Source organism: Acanthochromis polyacanthus, chromosome 4 (genome assembly GCF_021347895.1).
Source record: "Acanthochromis polyacanthus isolate Apoly-LR-REF ecotype Palm Island chromosome 4, KAUST_Apoly_ChrSc, whole genome shotgun sequence".
NCBI lineage: Eukaryota > Metazoa > Chordata > Actinopteri > Pomacentridae > Acanthochromis > Acanthochromis polyacanthus.
In genome coordinates this window covers 7,007,114-7,030,782 of record NC_067116.1, presented here as the reverse complement: position 1 = coordinate 7,030,782, position 23,669 = coordinate 7,007,114, and the positions used below count along the sequence as shown (strand labels likewise).

At 39.0% G+C, this 23,669-nt stretch overlaps 1 protein-coding gene across 6 annotated transcripts in view; it reads right to left on the bottom strand.

Annotated features, from left to right (window-relative positions):
• The window catches only part of usp13 (ubiquitin specific peptidase 13), a 60,304-nt gene that overhangs the window by 9,278 nt on the left and 27,357 nt on the right, over positions 1–23,669 (bottom strand). For all 6 annotated transcript variants that reach the window (XM_051946998.1, XM_022198056.2, XM_022198057.2 and 3 more), the window contains exons 12-18: positions 17,710–17,863; positions 16,267–16,441; positions 16,086–16,174; positions 14,751–14,873; positions 8,592–8,615; positions 8,147–8,290; positions 2,894–3,063 (exon numbers count right to left, since the gene is read on the bottom strand). In XM_051946998.1, the coding sequence (XP_051802958.1) occupies positions 2,894–3,063; positions 8,147–8,290; positions 8,592–8,615; positions 14,751–14,873; positions 16,086–16,174; positions 16,267–16,441; positions 17,710–17,863 (879 nt within the window). The remainder of the gene's footprint in view (positions 1–2,893; positions 3,064–8,146; positions 8,291–8,591; positions 8,616–14,750; positions 14,874–16,085; positions 16,175–16,266; positions 16,442–17,709; positions 17,864–23,669) is intronic.

Sequence of the window (23,669 nt, the reverse complement as noted above, 5' to 3'; positions counted from 1 at the left end):
AAAGATACTAAATCACCACAAAGACAAAATCACAACAAGACTCAAAATTACCAAAAAAAGATTCAAAATCACCACAAAAAGACACAAAACTACCAGAAAACGACACTAAATCACCACAAAAAGACACAAAACTACCAGAAAACGACACTAAATCACCACAAAAAGATGCAAAACTACCAGAAAACGGCACTAAATCACCACAAAAAGATGCAAAATCACTGCAAAAAGACAATAAATCAACAAAAAAGATACAAAATCACTGCAAAAAGACACAAAATTACCACAAGAAGACATTAAATCACCACAAAAAGAAGCAAAATTACTGCAAATAGATAAAATCACAACAAGACTCAAAATTACTACAAATGATTCAAAATCACCACAAAGACTGAAAATGATCAGAAAAAAACACTAAATCATTACAAAAAGATGCAAAATTACTAATAATTTCTGGTTAATATCTGTGAACAAGGACTATTTAGTTGTTCCATTTTGTTATTTGCCTGATAAAAAACTATTCAAGTTTTAGTTTGAGGTCACAGGTGTTTGTTTTTGACAAGAAATGCTAAAGAATTGAGACTAACTTGAATCATGAGGAGCAGCAGCTCATCGTGTGGCTCTAAGAGGTGGAGTGGAGTTATCATGGAGTTAGTGGAGTTATTGTGGAGTTATCGCGGAGTTAGTGTAGAGTTATCGTGAAGTTATCATGGAGTTAGTGTAGAGTTATCATGGAGTTAGTGTAGAGTTATCATAGTGTAGAGTTATCGTGGAGCTAGTGTAGAGTTATCACAGAGTTAGTGTAGAGTTATCGTGGAGCTAGTGTGGAGTTATCGTGGAGCTAGTGTAGAGTTATCGTGGAGCTAGTGTAGAGTTATCGTGGAGTTATCGTGGAGTTAGTGTAGAGTTATCGTGGAGTTATCGTGAAGTTATCGTGGAGCTAGTGTAGAGTTATCGTGGAGCTGGGGTGGAGTTATCGTGGAGTTAGTGTAGAGTTATCGTGGAGCTCGTGTAGAGTTATCGTGGAGCTGGTGTAGAGTTATCGTGGAGCTGGTGTAGAGTTATCGTGGAGCTGGGGTGGAGTTATCGTGGAGCTGGGGTGGAGTTATCGTGGAGCTAGTGTAGAGTTATCGTGGAGCTAGTGTAGAGTTATCGTGGAGCTAGTGTAGAGTTATCGTGGAGCTAGTGTAGAGTTATCGTGGAGCTAGTGTAGAGTTATCGTGGAGTTATTGTGGATTTAGTGTAGAGTTATCGTGGAGTTATTGTGGACTTAGTGTAGAGTTATCGTGGAGCTGGGGTGGAGTTATCGTGGAGCTAGTGTAGAGTTATCGTGGAGCTAGTGTAGAGTTATCGTGGAGCTAGTGTAGAGTTATCGTGGAGCTAGTGTAGAGTTATCGTGGAGCTAGTGTAGAGTTATCGTGGAGCTAGTGTAGAGTTATCGTGGAGCTAGTGTAGAGTTATCGTGGAGTTAGTGTAGAGTTATCGTGGAGTTATCGTGAAGTTATCGTGGAGCTAGTGTAGAGTTATCGTGGAGCTGGGGTGGAGTTATCGTGGAGCTAGTGTAGAGTTATCGTGGAGCTAGTGTAGAGTTATCGTGGAGCTCGTGTAGAGTTATCGTGGAGCTAGTGTAGAGTTATCGTGGAGCTCGTGTAGAGTTATCGTGGAGCTAGTGTAGAGTTATCGTGGAGCTCGTGTAGAGTTATCGTGGAGCTAGTGTAGAGTTATCGTGGAGCTGGGGTGGAGTTATCGTGGAGCTAGTGTAGAGTTATCGTGGAGCTAGTGTAGAGTTATCGTGGAGCTAGTGTAGAGTTATCGTGGAGCTAGTGTAGAGTTATCGTGGAGTTATTGTGGATTTAGTGTAGAGTTATCGTGGAGTTATTGTGGACTTAGTGTAGGGTTATCGTGGAGCTAGTGTAGAGTTATCGTGGAGTTGGTTTGGAGTTATCGTGGAGCTAGTGTAGAGTTATCGTGGAGTTGGTTTGGAGTTATCGTGGAGTTATCGTGGACTTAGTGTAGAGTTATCGTGCAGTTAGTGTGGAGTTATCGTGGAGTTAGTGTAGAGTTATCGTGGAGTTAGTGTAGAGTTATCGTGGAGTTAGTGTAGAGTTATCGTGGAGTTAGTGTAGAGTTATCGTGGAGCTAGTGTAGAGTTATCGTGGAGTTATCGTGGAGCTAGTGTAGAGTTATCGTGGAGTTGGTTTGGAGTTATTGTGGAGTTATCGTGGACTTAGTGTAGAGTTATCGTGGAGTTAGTGTAGAGTTATCGTGGAGCTAGTGTAGAGTTATCGTGGAGCTAGTGTAGAGTTATCGTGGAGTTATCGTGGACTTAGTGTAGAGTTATCGTGGAGTTGGTTTGGAGTTATTGTGGAGTTATCGTGGACTTAGTGTAGAGTTATCGTGGAGTTAGTGTAGAGTTATTGTGGAGCTAGTGTAGAGTTATCGTGGAGTTAGGGTAGAGTTATCGTGGAGTTAGTGTAGGGTTATCGTGGAGCTAGTGTAGAGTTATCGTGGAGTTGGTTTGGAGTTATCGTGGAGTTATCATGGACTTAGTGTAGAGTTATCGTGCAGTTAGTGTGGAGTTATCGTGGACTTAGTGTGGAGTTATCGTGGAGCTAGTGTAGAGTTATCGTGGAGTTGGTTTGGAGTTATCGTGGACTTAGTGTGGAGTTATTGTGGAGTTGGTGTAGAGTTATCGTGGAGTTATCGTGGAGTTAGTGTAGAGTTATTGTGGAGTTAGTGTAGAGTTATCGTGGAGTTAGTGTGAAGTTATCGTGGAGTTAGTGTGGAGTTATCATGGAGTTATCGTGGAGTTAATGTATAGTTATAGTGGAGTTATCATGGATTTATCGTGGGGTTATCGTGGAGTTATCGTGGAGCCGGTGGGCAGCAGACTGACCGTGGCTTTGAGCGCCTGGATGCTGTGGTTGCGGGGGAAGCCCATTGAAGTGAGGATGGCAATGCTCTCCTCGGGGGGCGAGCTGCCCAGTGGGGCGGTGCCGAGAGGGCTGTCGCTGGTGGACGGGCCAGGATCCATCATGGATGGCAGCAAGAGAGGCTCTGCAAAGTCTGAGGAGACAGAAAAAATAACCACTGAAACAGGAAAAAGTTCCTTATTCAGCTGCAGTAGTTCTGTTAAATGTGCTTCATTATTATAGTTTCATTATCATGTGTGATATTTTTCTTCTTACTTAGATACGGCATTTTTGGTGTTTTATTATATAATCTGGTGTTGTTGTAGTGATTTCTCCTGAAAAACTTTTACCATGTTTAACTCTGGTCGTCCACTTTTACCTCACTGGTTTCATTTTCTGTTTGGTGACCACACTTTGCTGTTAACTAGTTTAACCTGTTTAACACGTGGGACCCTACAGATTCTTATTCTGGACTTGAAATAGCGTGTGGATCTAAATGCATCCTGTGAAATGTGAAATGTTCATGTCAGAGTCAGACAGCTGGTGTGAGTCTGAGCAGAACACGTGTGTTGATGTGTTTAGATGTTTGACCCATAAACGCATTCCAGAGCAGATATCAGCTTTATTATTGGTATCAAAGCATAAAGTCTTGAACATGAACTCCTGTCTGGCTAAAGGTTTACAGGTTTACAAGCTAAAGTAGTCGTAGGCATCGACAATAAACCAGAATAAGTTGGAAAGTACCAACAAGAATCCACTATTATGTCAAATTTCCAAGGAGGCCTCACCAATTCACAGAGCATCCTGTTTATTTAACACCAAAAAAAAAAACTATTAAATTATGTTTTATGACTATTGAAAGCCGATAAAAGGTTTAAAATTGAACATTACAAGCAGGTAATGCAACTCAGGCTAAAAGGTTAGAGTTGTGCTTTAAAAAAAGTGCATAAAATAAAGAACTGCACTTTTTTATGAGAGTTGAAGTAGTTTCCTGACACTGTTTTTTTTATGTCTGTGCCTTAAAATGAACCCTAAGAGCTGATTTAATGATATGTTGGTTATGCTGCAGGTGAGTCTTAATGTTTTGTGCAATTAGACTGAAAAAACATGTTCACATGTCAATACGAACATCGACAATAAGTCAAAATAAGTAGGAAAATATCAGCAAAAAATCCCAAATTTGGCCATTTTTTACTCCCTCCAGGGAGTCTGAATAAGTAAAAGTCATCGATTTTCTTTTTTAAAACATTGGTATTGGCCCAAGTTAAACACTGACAGGTAGGTATCGCAACTCAGGCTAAAAGTTTGCTTGAAAATGTGGCAAAAGAATAAAAAAAAATGCACAATTTGCTTGTAAGTTGAGCTAGTTTTGAACTTTGCAGAGTTAAACTTTGTATGTCTGCACCACTGAGTGACCACGATAAGAGGAGGTAGAATATAAGACGTAAAATCTGCAATTAGATGGAAAGATAAGTTGGAAAAAATCAGCAAAAATCCAATGTTGTGCATCTTTACTCCCTTACAGTCTAAATCAGTGGTGTCCAACATGAGGCCCGTGGTCCAAAAGCGGTCCTCCAGAGGGTCCAATCCAGCCCTCAATGTGTAAAAATTCCAGAGAAGACATTAACTGCAGATTGTAAATTAGTAAAACTATAAATTTAAGATAATTTCTAGACCATGACAAGTTGTTTTGATCAAAAAGTAAAATACTAGATTGTTCATTGTTCCTTTGTGTCTCGTTTTTGTAACATTTTGTCTTGTTTTGCTGTTTTTCTAGCCTGACTTCTGTTGTTTGTCTCATGTTTTTGTAATTTTGTTTCTCATTTTTGGCGTTTTGTGTTTCACTTTTGTCTCGTTTTTTATTGTTTTCTGTCATTTTGTGTTTTGCTTTATTTGCTGTTTTGTGTGTCGTTTTTGTCGTGTGGTGTTTTTTGTCTCGCTTGTGTTGTTTGATTATTTTTGTCGTTTTGTTTCTTTTTGTCATTTCTGTCTCATTTGTGTCATTTGTGTAATTTTTTGTCTTGTTTTGGTTCATTTTTTTTACACTTTGTAAGTTCTAAATGACATTTTTTGCCTCTTTTTTGTTTTGTGTCGTTTGTCTCATCTTTGGTATTTTATTTTTCAATTTTGTTCTTTTGTGCCTTATTTTGGTAACAATTTGTCTTGTTTTTGTTGTTTTTTTTGTATTTTTTAGTTGTTTGTCGGATGTTTTTGTCGTTTTGTTTCTTTTTTGTCATTTATATCTTGTTTGTGCTAGTTGTTGTGTATTGCTTGTCCATTTTTTTCCACTTTTTTGTTTCCTTTCATGTCGTTTGTCTCATTTATTGTCATTCTGTTTCTCTATTAAGCTGTGATTTTTCGCCTCCAGCCTACTTCAGGTCAAACTGGGCTGAATGTGGCCCCTGAACTAAAATGAGTTTGACACCCTTGGTCTAAATAAATGAAACTCATCTACTTTGGTCACAGTTTCTGCTTCTTATAATGTAAATAACTGAGTGTTTGACTGTGGATGATCTGTGAAGGTGAAGAAGAACTCACACAAGAGGCTCCTCCAGTTCACATTTTCTACATTTTACTGCTCCTCAGAAAAGGTTACAGCCTCCTCATAAAGTCTCTCCAAAGAACAGGATGAAATCTTCCTCATTTCTGAGCAAACCATGGCTCTTTGAGCAACTTTGAACAAATTTAAATGAGACTAAAGTGACCCTCAACCCGGGAACAAGGACGCTGTAATTACTCTACAGTCGGCCATAAACAGAGCCTTCATTGCCTCCGTCCTCGCTGTAAATGAAAACGCTCCACTCATCTCCATCATCTCGGCCTCCTCGTCCTTCTTGTCGTTCAGGGGGACAGAAAAAAGCACCGAGTGGCAGATGCTTGTTAAATTACTGTAAAAATGGTTGTTATTATTTAACTTCTGACATAAAACGAAGCAGGTTCAGCCTCGTAAACTGTTGAAAATGACGTTTCTGTGACGGCAGGCTGGAAAAGTGAAGCATCGTGGCTTTAATTCTGCAGCTGAAATAATTCTGTGAACAGTTGAGCTGCACAAAAACAAACTGAAGCGACGCTAACGGGGTCGCTAAGAGGGAGTAAAGTTTGTGCAGCTCCCCGGATCAGACCGATTTACTGCCGAGCCCGTTCTGCAGATGCATTAGTCCCATTTAAAGACTACGAGGCTGCTCTAATTTTCCTCCGCTGCAGAGGCCTTTTACAGCCAACCGGGGAAATAAAAGTGACACGAGTCGACGCCTCGGGGGAACGTCTCCACGAGAGTCAGCTCCGACAAAGTTAGTAGAGATGATCCTGCACCGATAAACACCTGAAGCACACAAAGACCGACGAGGATGTAAAGCAACGACACGAGATGTGACGTCTGAGTCGTTTAATGGTTTCTGCCAGCAGAAAAGTTTGTTTGTGGACTAAAAATGTGCAGCACAGTTCTTCACGTGTGAGCAACTAAAACAGTTCTTGACCGCTGATCTGAACTTTGTCGCTTTCCTTCTGCAGCTGCTCTCATTGAATTTGTCGCTGGTATTTTTGGTGTCTCCTGGTTTCAGTTACCTCTTATACCCTCGCCACCTACTTAACACCCCCCAACCTCCTCATTCCTGCTCCTGATGGTTCGGTCATGACTATTTTTGATCTTTTTAGACCTGTAGATATACGCTACCGTTCAAAGGTTTGGGGTCGCCCAGACAATTTCATGTTTTCCATGAAAACTCACACTTTTATCCATGTTTCTAAGTGACCCCAATCTTTCAAACGGCAGTGTACATAAGTTAAAGTTGCTTTATATTAGTTTTAATTAGTTAAAGTTGTTCTATGTTAGCTAAAGTTGTCCAAAAATGAGCTAAATTTGCTCTAAATGAGTTAAAGTTACCTATACATTAGTTAAAGTTGCTCTATATCAGTCAATGGTTGCTGGAAATGTTCCTCTGTACAACTATGGAGATATTCCATTAAAAATCAGCTGTTTCCAGCTAGAACAGTCATTTACCACATTAACAATGTCTAGACTGGATTTATCATTCATTTAGTGTTATCTTCATTGGAAAAATGAGGACATTTCTAAGTGACCCTAAACTTTTGAACGGTGGTGTAAGTTTAATACAACAGCCTCTAAACATTTTTTTCTTCCCAATCTGTAAATACACTACATTGCAATGTGTGCAGTCATTTTCTCTTTCTATATTGCATTCAGCAAGTTCAAAAGCAAAAACATAACTATTAAAAAAACAACAACATCTGCTTACACATACTGCAGAATATGATAGAAATTATGTATTTTTGTGTGTATCTGTTTCATAGTATTTTTTGATCAGTTAAAGCTGCTTTATCTGATTTTGGAATTTTAAAATACTAGATTGTTCACTATTCTTTTATCATTTTGTGTCTCATTTTTGTAATATTTTGTCTTGTTTTGTTGTTTGTTGTCTGACTTTTGTCAGGGTTTTTTTTGCATGTTTTTGTCATTTTGTTTTTGTTTGTCATTCTGTGCTTCCTTTTTATCTCGTTTTTTTGTCTTATTGTTGTCATTTTGTGTTTTGCTTTATTCTGTGTTTTCTGTATCGTCTTGTGTTTTTTTTTTTGGTCTCGCTTGTGTTGTCTACTTTTTTGTTATTTTGTTTCTCGCTTTTGTCATTTTTGGTCTTGTTTGTGTAGTTTTTTGTCTTGTTTTAGTATTTGTCTATTTTTTCATTGCTTTGTCACTTTTTTGTCTCTTTTTTGTTGAGTTTCGTATCATTTGCCTCATTCTTTGTCATTTTGAGTCTCATTTTTGTAATATTTTGTCTTGTCTTGTTTTTAGTTCTTTTTTTGTCTGATTTTTGTTGTTTTGAACATAAAGTAAAACACTATATCATTCAGTTCCAGATGACTAAATGTTGTGTTTCTTTGTAGACACTCTGTGATCTGGAATTTGTAATGTGGAAATGACAAACTGAGACATAATATGATTGAAATTGAACTTATTTTTCTTAAGAAATTTCAGGTTATTCATAATGTTTTGTAAAAACGATAATCCCTTAAATGTGAACTTTTTTGCACTAAAACAAAGGAAAAATGTGGAGTTGTGATTATTTATCGGTTATTATGCTGTGATTTTACTGGTCACTGGAGATCAAACTGGGCTGAATGTGGAACCTGAACTAAGATGATTTAACACCCTTGCACTAAAGCTCCAACTTTGCTGTAAATGTCCTGTTTGGGTGTTCAGGTTGTACGTTGGGCCTTACCGGGCTCCTCCATGTGTGCTATGATCCAGTTGAAGGCCATCTCGGGGCCCATGTTGCCCGTGTAGTAAACCGCCTTCCTGCAGGCCTCCAGAGGGAATCCCATCTCCGCCAGCTGCATCACGGCTGTCTCGTCTATTTCTGGCGCTGAGGACGCAACAAACCGACATCAACAACTAAAACACACAGTCTGCTGAGTGGACGCCGGCAGTGACCCTTCAGTTTAAACACAATCCCTCTGAGGGACTCATTAAACAGAGGAGCAGCTCCGGCTTCCATGAGGGATGATTTATCAGCGCAGAGCTGCAGGAAAAAGTAAAGTTTGTTTGGAGCAGCTGCAGCACCTGCTCAGGTAAACACGGTCTGAGCAGCATTCATCACCAGCAACATACTTTTTTATATATTATAGCTCATCACAGACTGAAAAGAAGAGAAATGAAATACTCACAGTCTATGGAGCTCATGGAGTTATCTGGAAGAGGAGGAGAAACTCGTGTGAGTTGATCTGTTTTTGAATATTTTTCTTTTGAGAAAATAAAAACATGTACAAATACATGTGTATATATGTAACAGACATGCTGGTCTAAACAAGATCCTGCAGAGAATCGACAAATAAAAATACATCTGCTGCAACCCAACGACATTTTAGAGCCTCCAGGGCTGAACTATGGAGAGAGATTCATGAGTTAAAGAGACATGTAGAGCCTAAAGTCTGAGTTTTCAATGTCACAAAGATAATTTAAGCAGCTTGATCTCCATGGTAACTGATGCTGCGCAGCTAGATCTCCATGGTAACTGATGCTGCACAGCTAGATCACCATGGTAACTGATGCAGCAGAGTTGGATCACCATGGTAACAAATGCTGCACAGCTGGATCACCATGGTAACTGATGCAGCAGAGTTGGATCGCCATGGTAACTGATGCTGCACAGCTGGATCACCATGGTAACTGATGCTGCACAGCTAGATCACCATGGTAACTGATGCTGCACAGCTGGATCGCCATGGTAACTGATGCTGCACAGCTGGATCACTATGGTAACTGATGCTGCACAGCTGGATCACTATGGTAACTGATGCTACACAGCTAGATCACCATGGTAACTGATGCAGCAGAGTTGGATCACCATGGAAACTGATGCTGCAGAGTTGGATCACCATGGAAACTGATGCTGCACAGCTAACCAGCTCAGGAGGAGGTTCTGTTCAGAGTTTTACATTTAAATTACACTTTTTCCCCAGTTTTCTCTGCGTTTTACAGATTCTCAGCTGCCAGAATTCATTCAACCTGCAAACTTGTTGAGCTGTATGTTATTAATCCCACTGAATGAAGCCGTACATTTACAGTAATGCAAACTGTATGCGGCCATTCAGCTGGTGATGCAGAAAATGCATAAATCTGCTTTTACGTTTGACTCTGATTTGCTGTAAAGTCTGTCTTACTCTGCTGGTACTGCAGCTTAAAGAATTCAATTTGAAAACTGATCAATCTGCTGTCATTTATCACAAAAATTACATTTATTTTACTTTAATTTGCTCCAAAACTTAACAGAATTCCATGTTCCCTTCATCATGGAGCAGAGTCAGACCTAAATGCACTTCTTGACGTTTAAATAAATAAAGTTTAATGCATTATTAAATATTAGCTTACAGCATTAAAGGTTTTTGCCTGCATTTTCCTCTTGAATCATTTGCAGTAACAGTGCTGCTTTTTACAGTAATAAACTTTAATTTACTTTGCTGCCCTTCATTAAAACAACCTGAAGTATTATTATAGTACTATTGGTTAAGTGGTAAATGGGAGGACATGCAGACTCTCATGAAGGATACATACATTATGAATTAGTCAATTACTAATTAGTATCTTTGATTGGGATTTTAGGGTCTGTTCAGCTGGCTAACACACAGAAAGCCTGGATATAGAATAGAAAATCGAGGAATTTGGTTGTTACAGCAGAATGAGTAAAGTTACCACCAACAAAAATACAGACAGATAAGCAAAAACTTTGCAGAAAGTAAAAATGCACATTAACCCTCCTGTTGTCTTCATTTACAGGCACAAAAAATATTGTTTCCTTGTCTGAAAAAAATTCAGCAAAAAAAATCCCCAAATTTCAGAAAATTTGCAAAACCTTCAGGAAGAAGATTAAAGTAATTCCTTCAAAGATTCCCTAAAAAGTTTAATAAAAAAAATCCCTCAAATTTGTTAAGAAAATTCTTGTACATATTTTCAAAATATGAGGAAAACTCTTCCCCATAAAAAATCCTAAAAATATCTAAAGTGATTCCACATATATCAGTAAAACTTCTATTTGCTTTAAGAACATTCACAAAAAAAAATCAAACAAAATCTAGCAAATTTCGTTGGATTTTGGTTGATTTTTTTGTCAATGTTCTTAAACATTTTGTTTAATATTTGTTTTTTCCACCAATAAATGTTCAAAAATTTCCCCAAAATGTTGAAAATGTGGACGTCAGTGTGAATTTTCACTGTGAAAATGTATTTTTTCCACATTTTCAAACTTTAAAACGGGTCAGTTAGACCCGCAGGATGACACGAGGGTTAAGAAAAACATAAAATGCTCAAAAAGTCCAATATACGATACGTCAAACATATCTGGGTCCCTGCAGACGATGCTAAGTCGCTAATCCAACTAATATTTCCATTTTAGAGTACTTGACATTTGCACCTTTACTGTCTGGGGGTATATAGTAAAGAGGCAAACAGGAAGTACATGAAACAACAGTCTGCAGCAGCATTCCAAACCAGGATTTCATGCCTTTATGTGCCGTTCACCTGAAACATTTTACTCCAGAAACATCCTGACCCTCTTCCAGTGAGAAAACGCTGCTGGTGAGGCCTGAGGACTCCTGCAGCGAGGAGATTGATCGACTCCTGCTGCTCCCAAACACTGCAATCACAACTTCACAGAGTCCTGCTAATATCAAACACGCAGCGGCTTCCCGACGGTGCTTTTCTGGACAAAGAAATCCTGTCGGTGTTTGATTCCGCTAATCTGGAAAACATTATTATTTAACCCACACGGATGCAGTGACACGAGGGAGACTGTTGGTGTTGTTGTCGTGTTCTGCGGAGGCTTTTTTTGTGTCTTTTTGTAAATAAAACTCCACCTGACTGCGTCTTCTGCAGCCATTTTTAGCTGGTTATGTATTTGCAATGAAGCTCCGACCCAGTAAAGTCAGCTGCAGTTTGTTTTTGTCTCGCTGTTCTGTTCATTGAATCTCCTTCGCCTCCGCATTAAGAAAATCAGAAAAACAGATCACGGCTCTTTGTAAACTGTGGGTTCGGCTTAATTGAAAATTACAGAGTTTTTCAGTTTTTATCACCGTATATCAGAGAGCAGCCTGTAATTGTTAGTTTTGTGCATTAAAATGAGAGATAAATGGAGGCAGAAAAACACTTTCATCCTCCATTTTCCAAATAGCCTGAGATGATGAACTGACCGATGAGGACTAATGTGCTGCAGGCAGCGAGCAGGAAAACACATTTGTTTGTGATCAATGAGAGGCTCTGAATCACTGCAGATAACAAACCTCATCACTGAAACGTGAGCTAAATAAACCTGAAAACTGCACATTATTCCCTCTGACCTCTTTTCTTCTAACATTTGACCGAAGCTGGAAAATCTATTTTAACCTCCTGTCTGTGGAAAAGCAGGTCTGAGAGATTCAAATTTACTTAAACGCCTCAAAATTACTGCATATAATAAACATTCACACGTTGTTCTGCATAAATCTCAGGTGTAGATATGTAAAACTGCCAATCAAATGTAGTTTTAGCTCAAAAAAGAGCAGATTTCAATGTCTTTAGAGGCCTGAAACAGCTGGTAAATACTCAAACAAATTCAATCTTACAGCTTCGTCCTCTTCATGCTAAAATGCAGCCGGATAAACTACTTTGCAAAAATGACCAGAGTTTCTCCATGTTTAAGGCGACTAAAACTGCTCTCAGACAGTGAAATTGCTCTTTGGATGCGTGCCTGTGTTTGGAGCTTGAAACAGTCTGAGGCACTCTGTGCTTCACATCTGCTGAAATATTAAGGAGGACACTGATAGCTGGATGCAGCTGAACTTTACAACATGAAGCAGAAGAAGGAGTCAGAGAGGAGGCAAACAAAAGGAGGGGAGCTTTCAGAGACGCCAGTAACGCCCTCATCTAAAAATCTGCACAATTTAGAGTCATTTTGGACACATTTGTCCCATTTTGACCAGACTTCAAGTCAAAAATGCAAAAACAAGCCTCTAAAGTTAGTGAAATGTCAACCAAAGACTGTATGTTTAGTAGCAATATGGATCCATCCATTATACATACACTTAGATAGAGTTTCTGGGGCTCAAATACCAACCTCATTTACAAATTGTGCCATTTTCAAGGACAAATAATTACAAGTTTGGCATTTGCTGGAGCTGTTTAGTCATTTATATCTGCTGGAAATTATTTAGGTTTTCTCCTGACCAAGTGCCCTGGCTGTAGGAGTCTTATTTCTGGATATACTTAGCCCTTAAAGTAGCTTCTTAGGTAAGTTTCCAGATGTGAAAACATGAAATTTGCAAAATGCAGCTAAAATATTTGACAGAAATATGGATCCATCCATATGAATATACATTTACAGGGACTTTCTGGGAACACAAAACCACTCTGGTTTAAAATTTTGCTTTTATTCCACTTTCAAGGACCAGTAATTATCCATTCCTGTCATTTTGGACAAAGCTCACCAATTGTGGACCAGATTGAAGTCAAAAGATCGAAAAACTGGAACCTTGTCTTGTCAAAGTTTCCACACATCAGATTCTACTGATGTCAGAGCCTCAAAAGTTGGTGAAATGTCGATCAAAGACTGCATTTCAGTAGAAAACATGGAAACATCCATATATAGAGACATTTACAGGAATTTTCTGGGGACACACCACCACCCTCGATGAAATTTTTTTGTGATTTTCGAAGGCTAAGGCTAAGGATCCAATCTTGTCATTTTGGACAATCTTCGACATATTTTGGACAAATTTGACTAAATTTGGACAGATTTCAATTTCAAAATAGCAAAAAAATGGTCACACATCCAATTCTACTGATGCTAGAGTCTCAAAAGTTGGTGAAATTTCCCCTAACGACTGTATTTTTGGAAAGTTTTGCACTTTCCAGAGCTAATAATGATCCATTCTTGTCATTTTGGACAATCTTCCATCATATTTTGAATAAACCTGACTAGAGAAATAAAATTTGATTGATAAGTTTGGACAGATTTCATGTCAACATAGCAAAAAAATGGTCTCACACATCAATTTCTACTGATGTTTAGAGCCTCAAAAGTTCATGAAATATTGAAAACTGGAAACATGTCTTGTCAGACTTTCCTTACATCAAATTCTACCGATGTTAGAGCCTCAAGACCTGGTTTCTGGTCCCAAAACAACAAATAACTGGAACACATTTCCAGAATTCTGCATCAGACTAACAGAAGGAGAGGAAGTTTTCAGGCTTTGGGAGGACAGGAAAACAAAAAAGCTGCATTAAACTGTATTTATACTGGAAATAGTCTAAAGAAAGTTTCTAGAAAAGCTGCAAAAATGTCTCCTTGAGCTCTAAAACCAGAATGTTGCAGCAGCTTTTATTCCCAGAGCCCAGTGAAGTGCATTACAAGGGGATCTGGTGAAATCATTAGAACTTATTAGGCTTAGCCACACTGTGAACACAACAACTCTGCAGTAATTGATTGAGCATGCCTTCCCCCCGGGACGCCACTCAATACGCCCCGAACAGGGAACTTTGGTGGCTTTGAGCAGAATATCATATTAGAGACTATTTCACGCATCGTTTGACAAAAGAAAACACCCGACACCTGCCGAAGAGGACGTCAGGTAACAGCGTTAACAGCGTTAAGGTACTTCCTGTTTCTGCGTGAACCAAACCGTCTGGAGTCTGTAAAACGCAGCGAACAAAACCCATCCAGCTATCTAGACGGAGAACAAAAGCTCAGCCGCTCAGGGAACTCAGTGCCCTTTAGAATTAATAGCAGGACTGTGAAATTTTAAAAAATGGGCCAAAACTGCCTGCAGTAGTTAAGTAGAGAGCAGTTTTGCATCTTTATGTTGCCAAGAATTCAAGCATGACGACTAAGACGCCTGTAGGCCAGCGTAGGTGATTCATGGAGACCAGGAGAAGAAAAAAAACAATAAATCTGGAGCAGAACCAAGTGTTTGCGTCACTGTTTGTTCATGGAAATAAATATGCAGCTATATATGACATTAAAAGTGTCTAAAAGTGACCTTTGCTGTGATTTGTCGAAAAGTAAATATATGTAAATTTGGTTTCCAGTCTGTACTGCTACAGCATCATGAATGTACACAATAAACCTCATATGTGTGTAAATTTAACATGAAGACAACACGGAAGCAGCTTGTAACTCTGCACATATAATAACAACATCTAGACCTCTATGAACATCTAGACCTCTATGAATTCTATTATTTTTCCTAAATAACAAATAACTAAACTTAAGCTCTGAGAAGGTGCAGGAGTACAGTTCATGCATTCTGTCTGACTTCTACTTCAAAGTGTTCTGGATGGCGTCGTGCTCGTCGTACCTCTGGTGTCTTCAGGTAACACGATGGGAGGCATGAGGTCCGGCAGCTCCTCTTCACCGGCCTGCAGCCCGGTGGCTCGGAGCCGGTTCAGATCCAGGAAGTCTGGAACGTCTATGGCCAAGTCTGCACCAGAACAGAGACAAATGTTTGGTGATCTCACATCACGATTTAAACTCTTGATTTTGCTGGAATAAATGGAGTTTCTGCATCTGAAGCTGCTGATACGCACATATTTGAATTTCTACACTGTAAAAAGTCATCACAAAGATTTATTCTGAACACTTAATTAACTGCATGAGTCTAATTTATTAATTTAAATATATATTTTAAATTTCAAACATTATTTCGATGGCCCGTGTTGACATAATAGTTGCATTGTGACTTATTTAAACTAATTTTTTTGCATTAATTGGTTTAAAACAAATTCAAGTTGATGAAACTCAATACAATTGCCGTGAGAACTTTAATTTACTTATTCCAAACAGTAAAGTTTGTGTGTTAGAGGAACTGTAGAGGAAACAAATACGACAAAAGAGGACATTTCAAAGAGAGAATATAATTTTTAGCGAATAAATGAAACTAAAGCAGTGAATTTGAACTGTAAACACTGTAAAAAACATAAGTCTCATTCATCTTTCTACATTGTTGAAGGCAGTTTACTTTTGTGGATTTTGCAGACTCAAATAACACTTTTTTCCTTTAAACTACTGCAAAATTGCAAAAAAAAAAAAAAGTGCCAAAATGAGGTTTACAGCTCCGTTAGCATTGTGCATCTGATGCCACAGTTTCTATAAATTTTCTGCTGTAACCCAGTGTCTGCTAAAGTTACGTTTGAGATTTATATTTCAATATTTTTATCATTTTATTTAATTTTTTTTATAATTTTGGAAACTTCAAGTTGACTTTGCTTAACATAAAGCTGCATCAATACAAATAGTTTATTTGAAAATAATGAAATAATTAAAGTCAATGCAACTTACACCAGATTAGTAGAATTAATTTGAATAAACTTAATTTAGTTGTGTTTCAGCAACTGAAGCGATTCATTAAGTTGAGTCGCTCTTTTCATCACAAAACCAGCTAAATGTTAAACTTCTTTACAGATACGAAAAAGATTACAGACAACAGTTGATGATTATGTGGTCAAAACTGCAGGTGAAGCTGTTCCTGAGGAATATTTTCAGCAGCTTCACCTGTACGTCTTCTTAAATTACAGTTTGGTGGCTCCCTCTGCTGGACATTTACAGCAACACTTCAAATAAAGACTCACATCCCTGCTGGGGCAATAAAAGACTCTTTAAAGCCCAGCAATCATTCATTTCACTGGCTTCTTACCTAGTTTTTTGGGCACCCAGTCGACCCCGAATGTGAACTTCTTGACCTGCACAATCAGGTATTCTGGGAACGAAGTGAAACGGGAAGTTCTGCAAGAAAACAACAACAACCAGCTGGTAAATGCAGCAGGTTTGGGCTGATCATGAGCTCTAGGTGTGGATGAGGCCCTCCAGGTGCTCACTTGACTCCGGCTGACTTGGCCTGCAGCGCTGAGCTCCAGAAGTCGGGGACGTTTTCGGGCTCTGTGAAGGCCTGCAGGCAGGCAGTGAACGGGATCCGAGCTCTGACCGGTTCTGGAGGAGCCCTCATGTTCTCCTCGGCCTCCTTACGCTTGGCTTCGTACGCCAGCAGCTCCTCTGGTGACCCAAAGACAAAGATTTAATTCCTCTACACTGTTCTATATGGTCAAAATTCAGTTTAAGGTGTAAATGTAGGATTTAAGATCACAAAGAGCCTCATCTTCTCCACATTTATCTATCTACATTTAATGAAAAACCAACCAGGACCTCCTCAGAAACATCTCATTGTTTGTCTACAATAAGCATATTTAATGAGTCCCTGCAAGGTTTTACTTTCATACTATGAATATTTTCAGAATTACAGGCCCTCAAACTACATAGAGGTGGCTTGAAATTTCAAGCTTTCTTATTTTTTCCTTTATTTCTGAGTCTCAGAAGTTCGACAGTGCAATAGATAAACACATGAAGCTTTCAGGATTGAAAAACACATTTGAGTTCTGTTAAAAACTGCAATCAAATCAATTTAACATCCACTCCATGTGTCATAATCTAAAGACTAAATCTGTGTTTTGTTATGATTTATCTGTTTTCTGATAAGTCATCAGAGAAAACTTTAAAAAGTGCATTCTGGGTGAACTTTAAGGGTAGTTTTGTGTCTCTTTGTGGCTGTTTTGTGTCTGTTCCGACCAGTAGAACCACAGTGTATGCATAGACCTGACAGTGATGCACAGAGGCAGGAATGTGATGATATGTGGCTGGAGAAAACTTTAAGAAGTGCATTCTGGGTAAATTTTCAAGGCTCCTATTATGTCAAATGACCCTTTGATTTGTTACATAACATAATGCAAAGCCTTGAATGCATAATAACTCTAATGTCATATTTATGATTCCACAATCAGACAGTTTTAAAGGCAAACACGTCCTCGATCATTCAGGAACCTGCTGATTCTCCACCTGAGCTCAGAGTGACGCAGCTGTGTGTGTGTGTGTGTGTGTGTGTGTGTGTGTGTGTGTGTGTGTGTGTGTGTGTGTGTGTGTGTGTGTGTGTGTGTGTGTGTGTATACTTGTTTCTGCTATACCGGTGGGGACTTTGACCTGACTATTTGCTATAAAGGTGGGGACTTGTCTCACGGTGGGGACCTAAAATGAGGTCCCCACGGGTGGCAACACCGTTTTCTTGGCCATATTGTTGTTAATAAAAAATGTAAAAGTGCAAAAACGTTTGTTTAGGGTTAGGCATTGATTTGGTGATGGTTAAGGTTAGGGTTAGGGTTAGGGTTAGGAGTTAGATATGAATGGGAGTCAATGGTAAGTCCCCACCGGTATAGAAAAACAAACATGTGTGTGTGTGTGTGTGTGTGTGTGTGTGTGTGTGTGTCGTTTACCTCGGTTAGTGGCCGCCTCGATGGGAGCCGGCAGCTGGATGCAGCAGTCCACCCGCTGAGTGTAACGAACCCGACGGGTCTGGCAGCACTGAACTCGCTCCTCCACCAGGAAACGGAAAACGTCGCTCGGGTTCTCTGATCCTGCGCTGTTCCTCTGCAGAAACAACATTCAGAGTTATCAGACATGGTTTTAATAACATCTGAACTGACAAACCCGCTGTCAGGTGATGAATTATAACATTTATCAGATCCTGAAACCGTAAAACTGAATAAAACGTCAGATTTCAGATGGTCCGTGAAGTAAGGATGAGACATTTCATCAAAATGACTTTATTCTACATGTTTGATTTATAAAATTGCTAAAAAAAAAAAAAAAACACTGTTTGCACTAAAAAGATTCTGCAAAAATCTAAAAATTCTGCACTCTTTGGTGCAACCATGAAGGTATTAGTGGCTCAGCTGTGACCAACAGTGATGTGACAAAAAATCAGGGATTTTTTGGCTGAACTGCAAGTAAAAAAGCACGGAAAAAAAAGTAAGTCGTAAAATATTCAGGTTTCAAGTTTTGATGTAATCTTTGCAAAATAAATGATTAAAAAAAGTTTTTTTTTCTTATAATTTCTGTCATTCTGTGTCAAACTACACAGAAGACATTTCTGAGTTCAACTTATACCATTTATCAGAACCAGGAACTAAAAACACAGAATGAGTCATCAGATATCAGACGGACATGGAACTTTTAAAAATGTACGTTGATTCCAGGTTTTTTAACATTTTTGCACAATAATTAATTTTAAAAAATGTTTAGGATTTCTGTCATTTTAACTGTCAGAAGACATTTTGAGTTCTCTCTCCTTCATAGTTCTGTTTCCTTAAAGGTTCAGGACTTTTTATTGCAGTAAAAATCAAACCTACAGTGAGTTAAAATGTGACTGGAGCTAAAAACGCTCAGAGGATTAAGAGTTAATATTGAAAAGTAACGTGGCTGACGGCTGATAAATTTACATTTTTCCGCAATGTGAAAGAAACAAAATTCTGTTTTCTTTGCACAAATGTTTCAAACAAGCGTCATTCATGTGAAGAGTCAGTCAGATTTTCTGTCTTGTGATCCAAACGCTGCTTTTTATAGAAGAAACAATGAACATTTGTCATTCTTTGAGTCTTGAAAGTCAAAAGTTCACTAAAACATTCCATAAATCAAATCCTCAACAGTTTTACTTGAAATAGAGCAACTTATATTGCAGTATAATCTTAGAAAGAGGTTAGAGATTTATCACAAACATGACAGCCTGCCATTTAAACTGCAGATCTATTATGATCTGCTGGTGTGAACCCAACGCTGCTGCATACAGACGTTCAGCTGTTTCATGTAGGAGCTGATCAGTTAGCGTCCTCCTCTGCTGCGTCTCTTCGGAGCACATTAATCATGATCGAGGTTCTCGCTGCGTTTTATTCGGAGGCTCTGATGAAGGTTTGCATGCTGCAGATCAGCCGTCTATTCTAAGGAGCCACGGAAATATACGAGCCCGAATTTAACCCGGGCCAAGTATGTGGGGTGACACAGTCTGAGGAAAATGTTGCTGACGGTTCATCCAAGTCTGGAGTCAGTATGTAGTTCAGACAGCTGGAGGACCCAAGGAGAGTTTAAGAGTTCAGTTTAAATCATCTCCATTTCTGCTCAATGATCTCTGAGTTTTATAGCAAAAAATATGTATAAATATAAAGATTGTCGTGAAATCAAACACTTTCTGAGGTAAAACTTGTTTCTGAATCACCTGTTGACCCACTTTCTGCAGGCTTTTTGAAATTTGATGCTGTTTGAACAACATCTCAGGAATTATTACAGATAAAAACATGAAATTTTCTCTGTTCTTCTCATCATGTCGCTGATTCAGATCTGACCAGATCCTAACAGCAGCCACTGTTGGTTTTCCACATTTTACCTGGTATCTGTACAGATTTTCAGGGCTTTTTCATCTCAAATCATCAGCAACCTTCTGCTCAAACACACCTGATTTGTCTTAATTTTTTAGAGGAAAAGCATGGATATTAGTAAGGATAGTTGTGATATTTCAGCTTTCTGAGGTGTAACTTGTTATAATATCACTTTCTGCAGGTTTTTCCACACGCTGACATTTCAAGCTGTTGGAGCAACAACATTTCAGGAATTATGAAAGATAAAAACCTGAAATTTTCTCAGTTTTTTCTCGTCACATCATTGATTCTGAACCGACCAGATTTCAGCATCATCTGCTTGGTTTTTTCATGCTTTTCCTGTTATCTGTTCAAACTCTTCTCAGCCTTCTGCTCAACCACTGATTTGTCTGAACTTTTAAGAGCATAAACTATGGATATTTATAAGGATCACTGTGAAATTGTAGCTTTGTTTATCAAACACTTTCTGAGGTACAACTTGTTAAAAAATCCTCCGTTGACTCACTTTCTGCAGGCGTTGAAATCTGAGTTTATGTTTCAACGACAATATCTCAACAACTATTAAAGATGAAAGTTAATTTTTTACTGTTTTCTCTCATTGATTCTGAACTGGCCAGATTCTAACAGCATCCGTTGTCATATTTTCTACACTTTTCTTTTTATTTATGCAAACTCTTAGTTTTTTTTCCATCTCAAATCATCAGGAACCTTCTGCACAACCACGCCTGATGCATGTGAAATTTTTATAGCAAAAAACACGGATATTTAAAAGGATATCTGTGAATTTCTCTGTTCATATATCAAACACTTTTGAGGTATAACCTGTTAAAAACATCACACCTGACCCACTTTCTGCAGGTTTTTTCCACACACTGAAATTTGAGGCCGTTGGAACAATCATTTCTGAAGAACTATTAAAGATAAAGACCTCAGATTTTCTCTGTTATTTCTCATAATTTCTGAATTATGATTTTTGTTGTTCTTGTTAATATTTATATGTCACAGTGATGGAATTTTTCATGATAAATTTCAAACAAATCAGATGTGGTTGAGAACAGGTTTCCTGATGATTTGAGGAGAAAAAGCCCTGAAAGTTTGTACAGATGACAGGAAAAATGTGGGAAAACCAACAATGGCTGCTGTCGGTTCAGAATCAATCACATGATGAGAAATATCAGTGAAAAATTCACTTTTTTTTTCTGTTGTTCAAACAGCCTCAAATTTCAGCGTGCAAAAAAAAACTTCGGTCAAATGTGATTTTTAAAAAGTAAATGAATAAAAAATCATTAAAAATGTTAATAAAAATCACATAATATAAAATATATACTAAAAAAACACACATTTCAGACACACCCAACCAGACTTCCACATTCAGCAGAAACTGCACAATCCCTAACAGTGCAGTTGTATTTGTATTTTCAGGATGGATGAGAGTTTACAGACATTAATCACTGACATGATGAGAAATAACAGTGACATTTTCGTGTTTTTATCTGAAATAACTCCTCAGATGTCACTCAAACAGCCTCAGATTTCAATGTGAGAATAAACCTGCAGAGAGTGGGTCGATGGGTGATTTGAAAAAAAATTATATGTGAATCTAAAACTTCACAGATATCATTTTAAATATCCAGAGTTGATCCAGTGTGGGACCTTCGCGCTCGTCCGCTCGTCCGCTCGTCCGTAGCGACCTGAAACTCGGCCGGACAACTCGTCATTACGATATCTACATTCTTGCTTGTCCGCCCGGACGACCGCCGCTCAGAAAGACATATTAAACTAGAAAAGCACTCGGAGAGTGCAGACCTCCGCCAGGCCATCGCTCAATTGTACAGATGACCAATCGGAGTTTGTTTGTCTGTCTGTCTGTCTGTTAACAGCAAGGGCATCAGTTTGTTTTTAAAAGTGGGGGGGATGGAGACCACAGCACTTTGAGAAAATGTCGAAGAACGGCGGCAAAATGCCACAAGCTGGGCTCAAACTCACAACCACCGCACCAAAAGCGGAAGCTCAAGCTGTCGAGCTATCAGTACATGCAGGTAGAGAAGTCTGTGGGCCGCTATAGTACTAATTCTCCCGGGCCGAAATTTTGCCCCTGCACGCCTCTGATCGGAGCTTCCACTTGGCACAGGCGCAAATTTAGCATCTGCGCGTTTTTTTTTTAACCTCACGAAGGTGTGCTGCGTGTCTGTGCAACTCTCAGCCGAGTGCGGATGGTGCGTTCAGGAGCGTCGGAATTTTCTTTACTACTGAAAATAACTGGGTTTACAACGGCTTACATGTGAAGAATTTGAATGTGGTGGAGACAAAATGACCCCTGACAAAAAGTGGGGGGGACACGTCCCCACCGCCCCCCCCTAAACTGACGCCTATGGTTAACAGCATAACCCAAAACGTAAAGGACGGATTTAATTTAGTTTTAACAGTTTGGGATCGATCCGACGACCTCTGTCTGTACAATTGAGAGCCTAGCGGCCATCCCTCGGAATTGTCCTTCGACCTTCAAAAAAATCCTGGATCCAGACGGTGATCCGGATCACCTCCAAAATCTAATCGATTGTTACTTTTGCTCTTCCGGACATCCTGTAAAAATTTGGTGAAAATCCGTCCATGACTTTTTGAGTTATGCTGTTAACAGACAAACAAACACACACACAGACACACACACAGACACACACACAGACACACACACAGACACACAGACACACACACACACACACACACACACACACAAACTCCGGTGATTGCATAACCTCCTGGCGGAGGTAATGATTTCTTACCAATTCAAAACAACGAATAACTTCTCAGTTCTCAACCTGCAGGAGGCCGCCATCTTGTGTCATTGCGCATCGCTTTCGCGCCGGTTTCAGTTTCCGGTTGGGGTTCGTGTGGATGTTGAGCGATGTCGATTCCGACTCTAAACATTTATTTATATTTATTGCTTCGGTTCCCAACTTTCCTTAGGGGTCTCGCTTCGATCATTGAATGACAGTACAGAGGGGGCTATAATGGATAATGAAGAGTTTCATTTCCGATTTTTCTTATTATTCGATGTTTGGAGGTTCGATTCCCACATCTCCACACAGGTCTCAGTTTGGATCACACAGGTTATTAGGGCAGACGCTTGGGTTTTGTTATCAAGAAATATTCTCAGGGATGATGTGGTCTTAGGACTTTTTTGGTATGACATTTTTGTGATGTTTTTGTGCTAACTAAGAGACTTTGTGCTAACTATGTGGAGATAAAGTTACACAAGCTATAAGATTTTAAAAAAGTGACTTTTTAATCAATTTTATTTTTTGCTTCAACTAAAAAAAAAACCGCCGCGAATTACGGACGACCAGAAATTTGTACGGACTACCAAAAATTTGGATTTGGCAGGAGTTGGTCATCCGTAATTTGCTGTATGGACGACCAAGGATTTTGACGAAGGTCCCACACTGTTGATCCTATTAAAGTTTTAAATAAACCAGATTTGGTTTAGCAGAAGGTTTCTGATTATTCAAGATGAAAAAAAACCTCTAAAGGTTTGCATAGATGGCAGGAAAAATGTAGAAAACCGAGGCTGGCTGCTGGTTTTCAGGTTCTGGTCGGTGTGTTTTGTTGAAGTCGGCAGCGTGAGGCAGAGGAAGTGTCGGGTTTTAGTTCGTATCAGAACAGGAAGCATTATCTGGCCTCCCTGTGTAACAGATAGCAGCCAGCTAAAAATATCCTGTTGAGAAAGAGCTCATGTGAACGAACAGACCCAGGAGACAAAAACAGTCTGTGGGTCGGAGGTCGCATGGAGCCCTCCAGCATCAGGTTTGTAAAAAGGACGGAGCAGAAAACTCACCTCTACTTCCATGTTTTTAGCACTAACTGGAATTATCTTCCACTAAATACCACTAAAGAGTTAAAATGAGCATCCTACATATAAACATTCACATGCAGCTGAATGTTCCTAAATATACATTAACTGTTTATTTCTGAAAATCTGACGCGGGTCATCGATATTTGTACCATGAATCATTACATTTACATCCTTT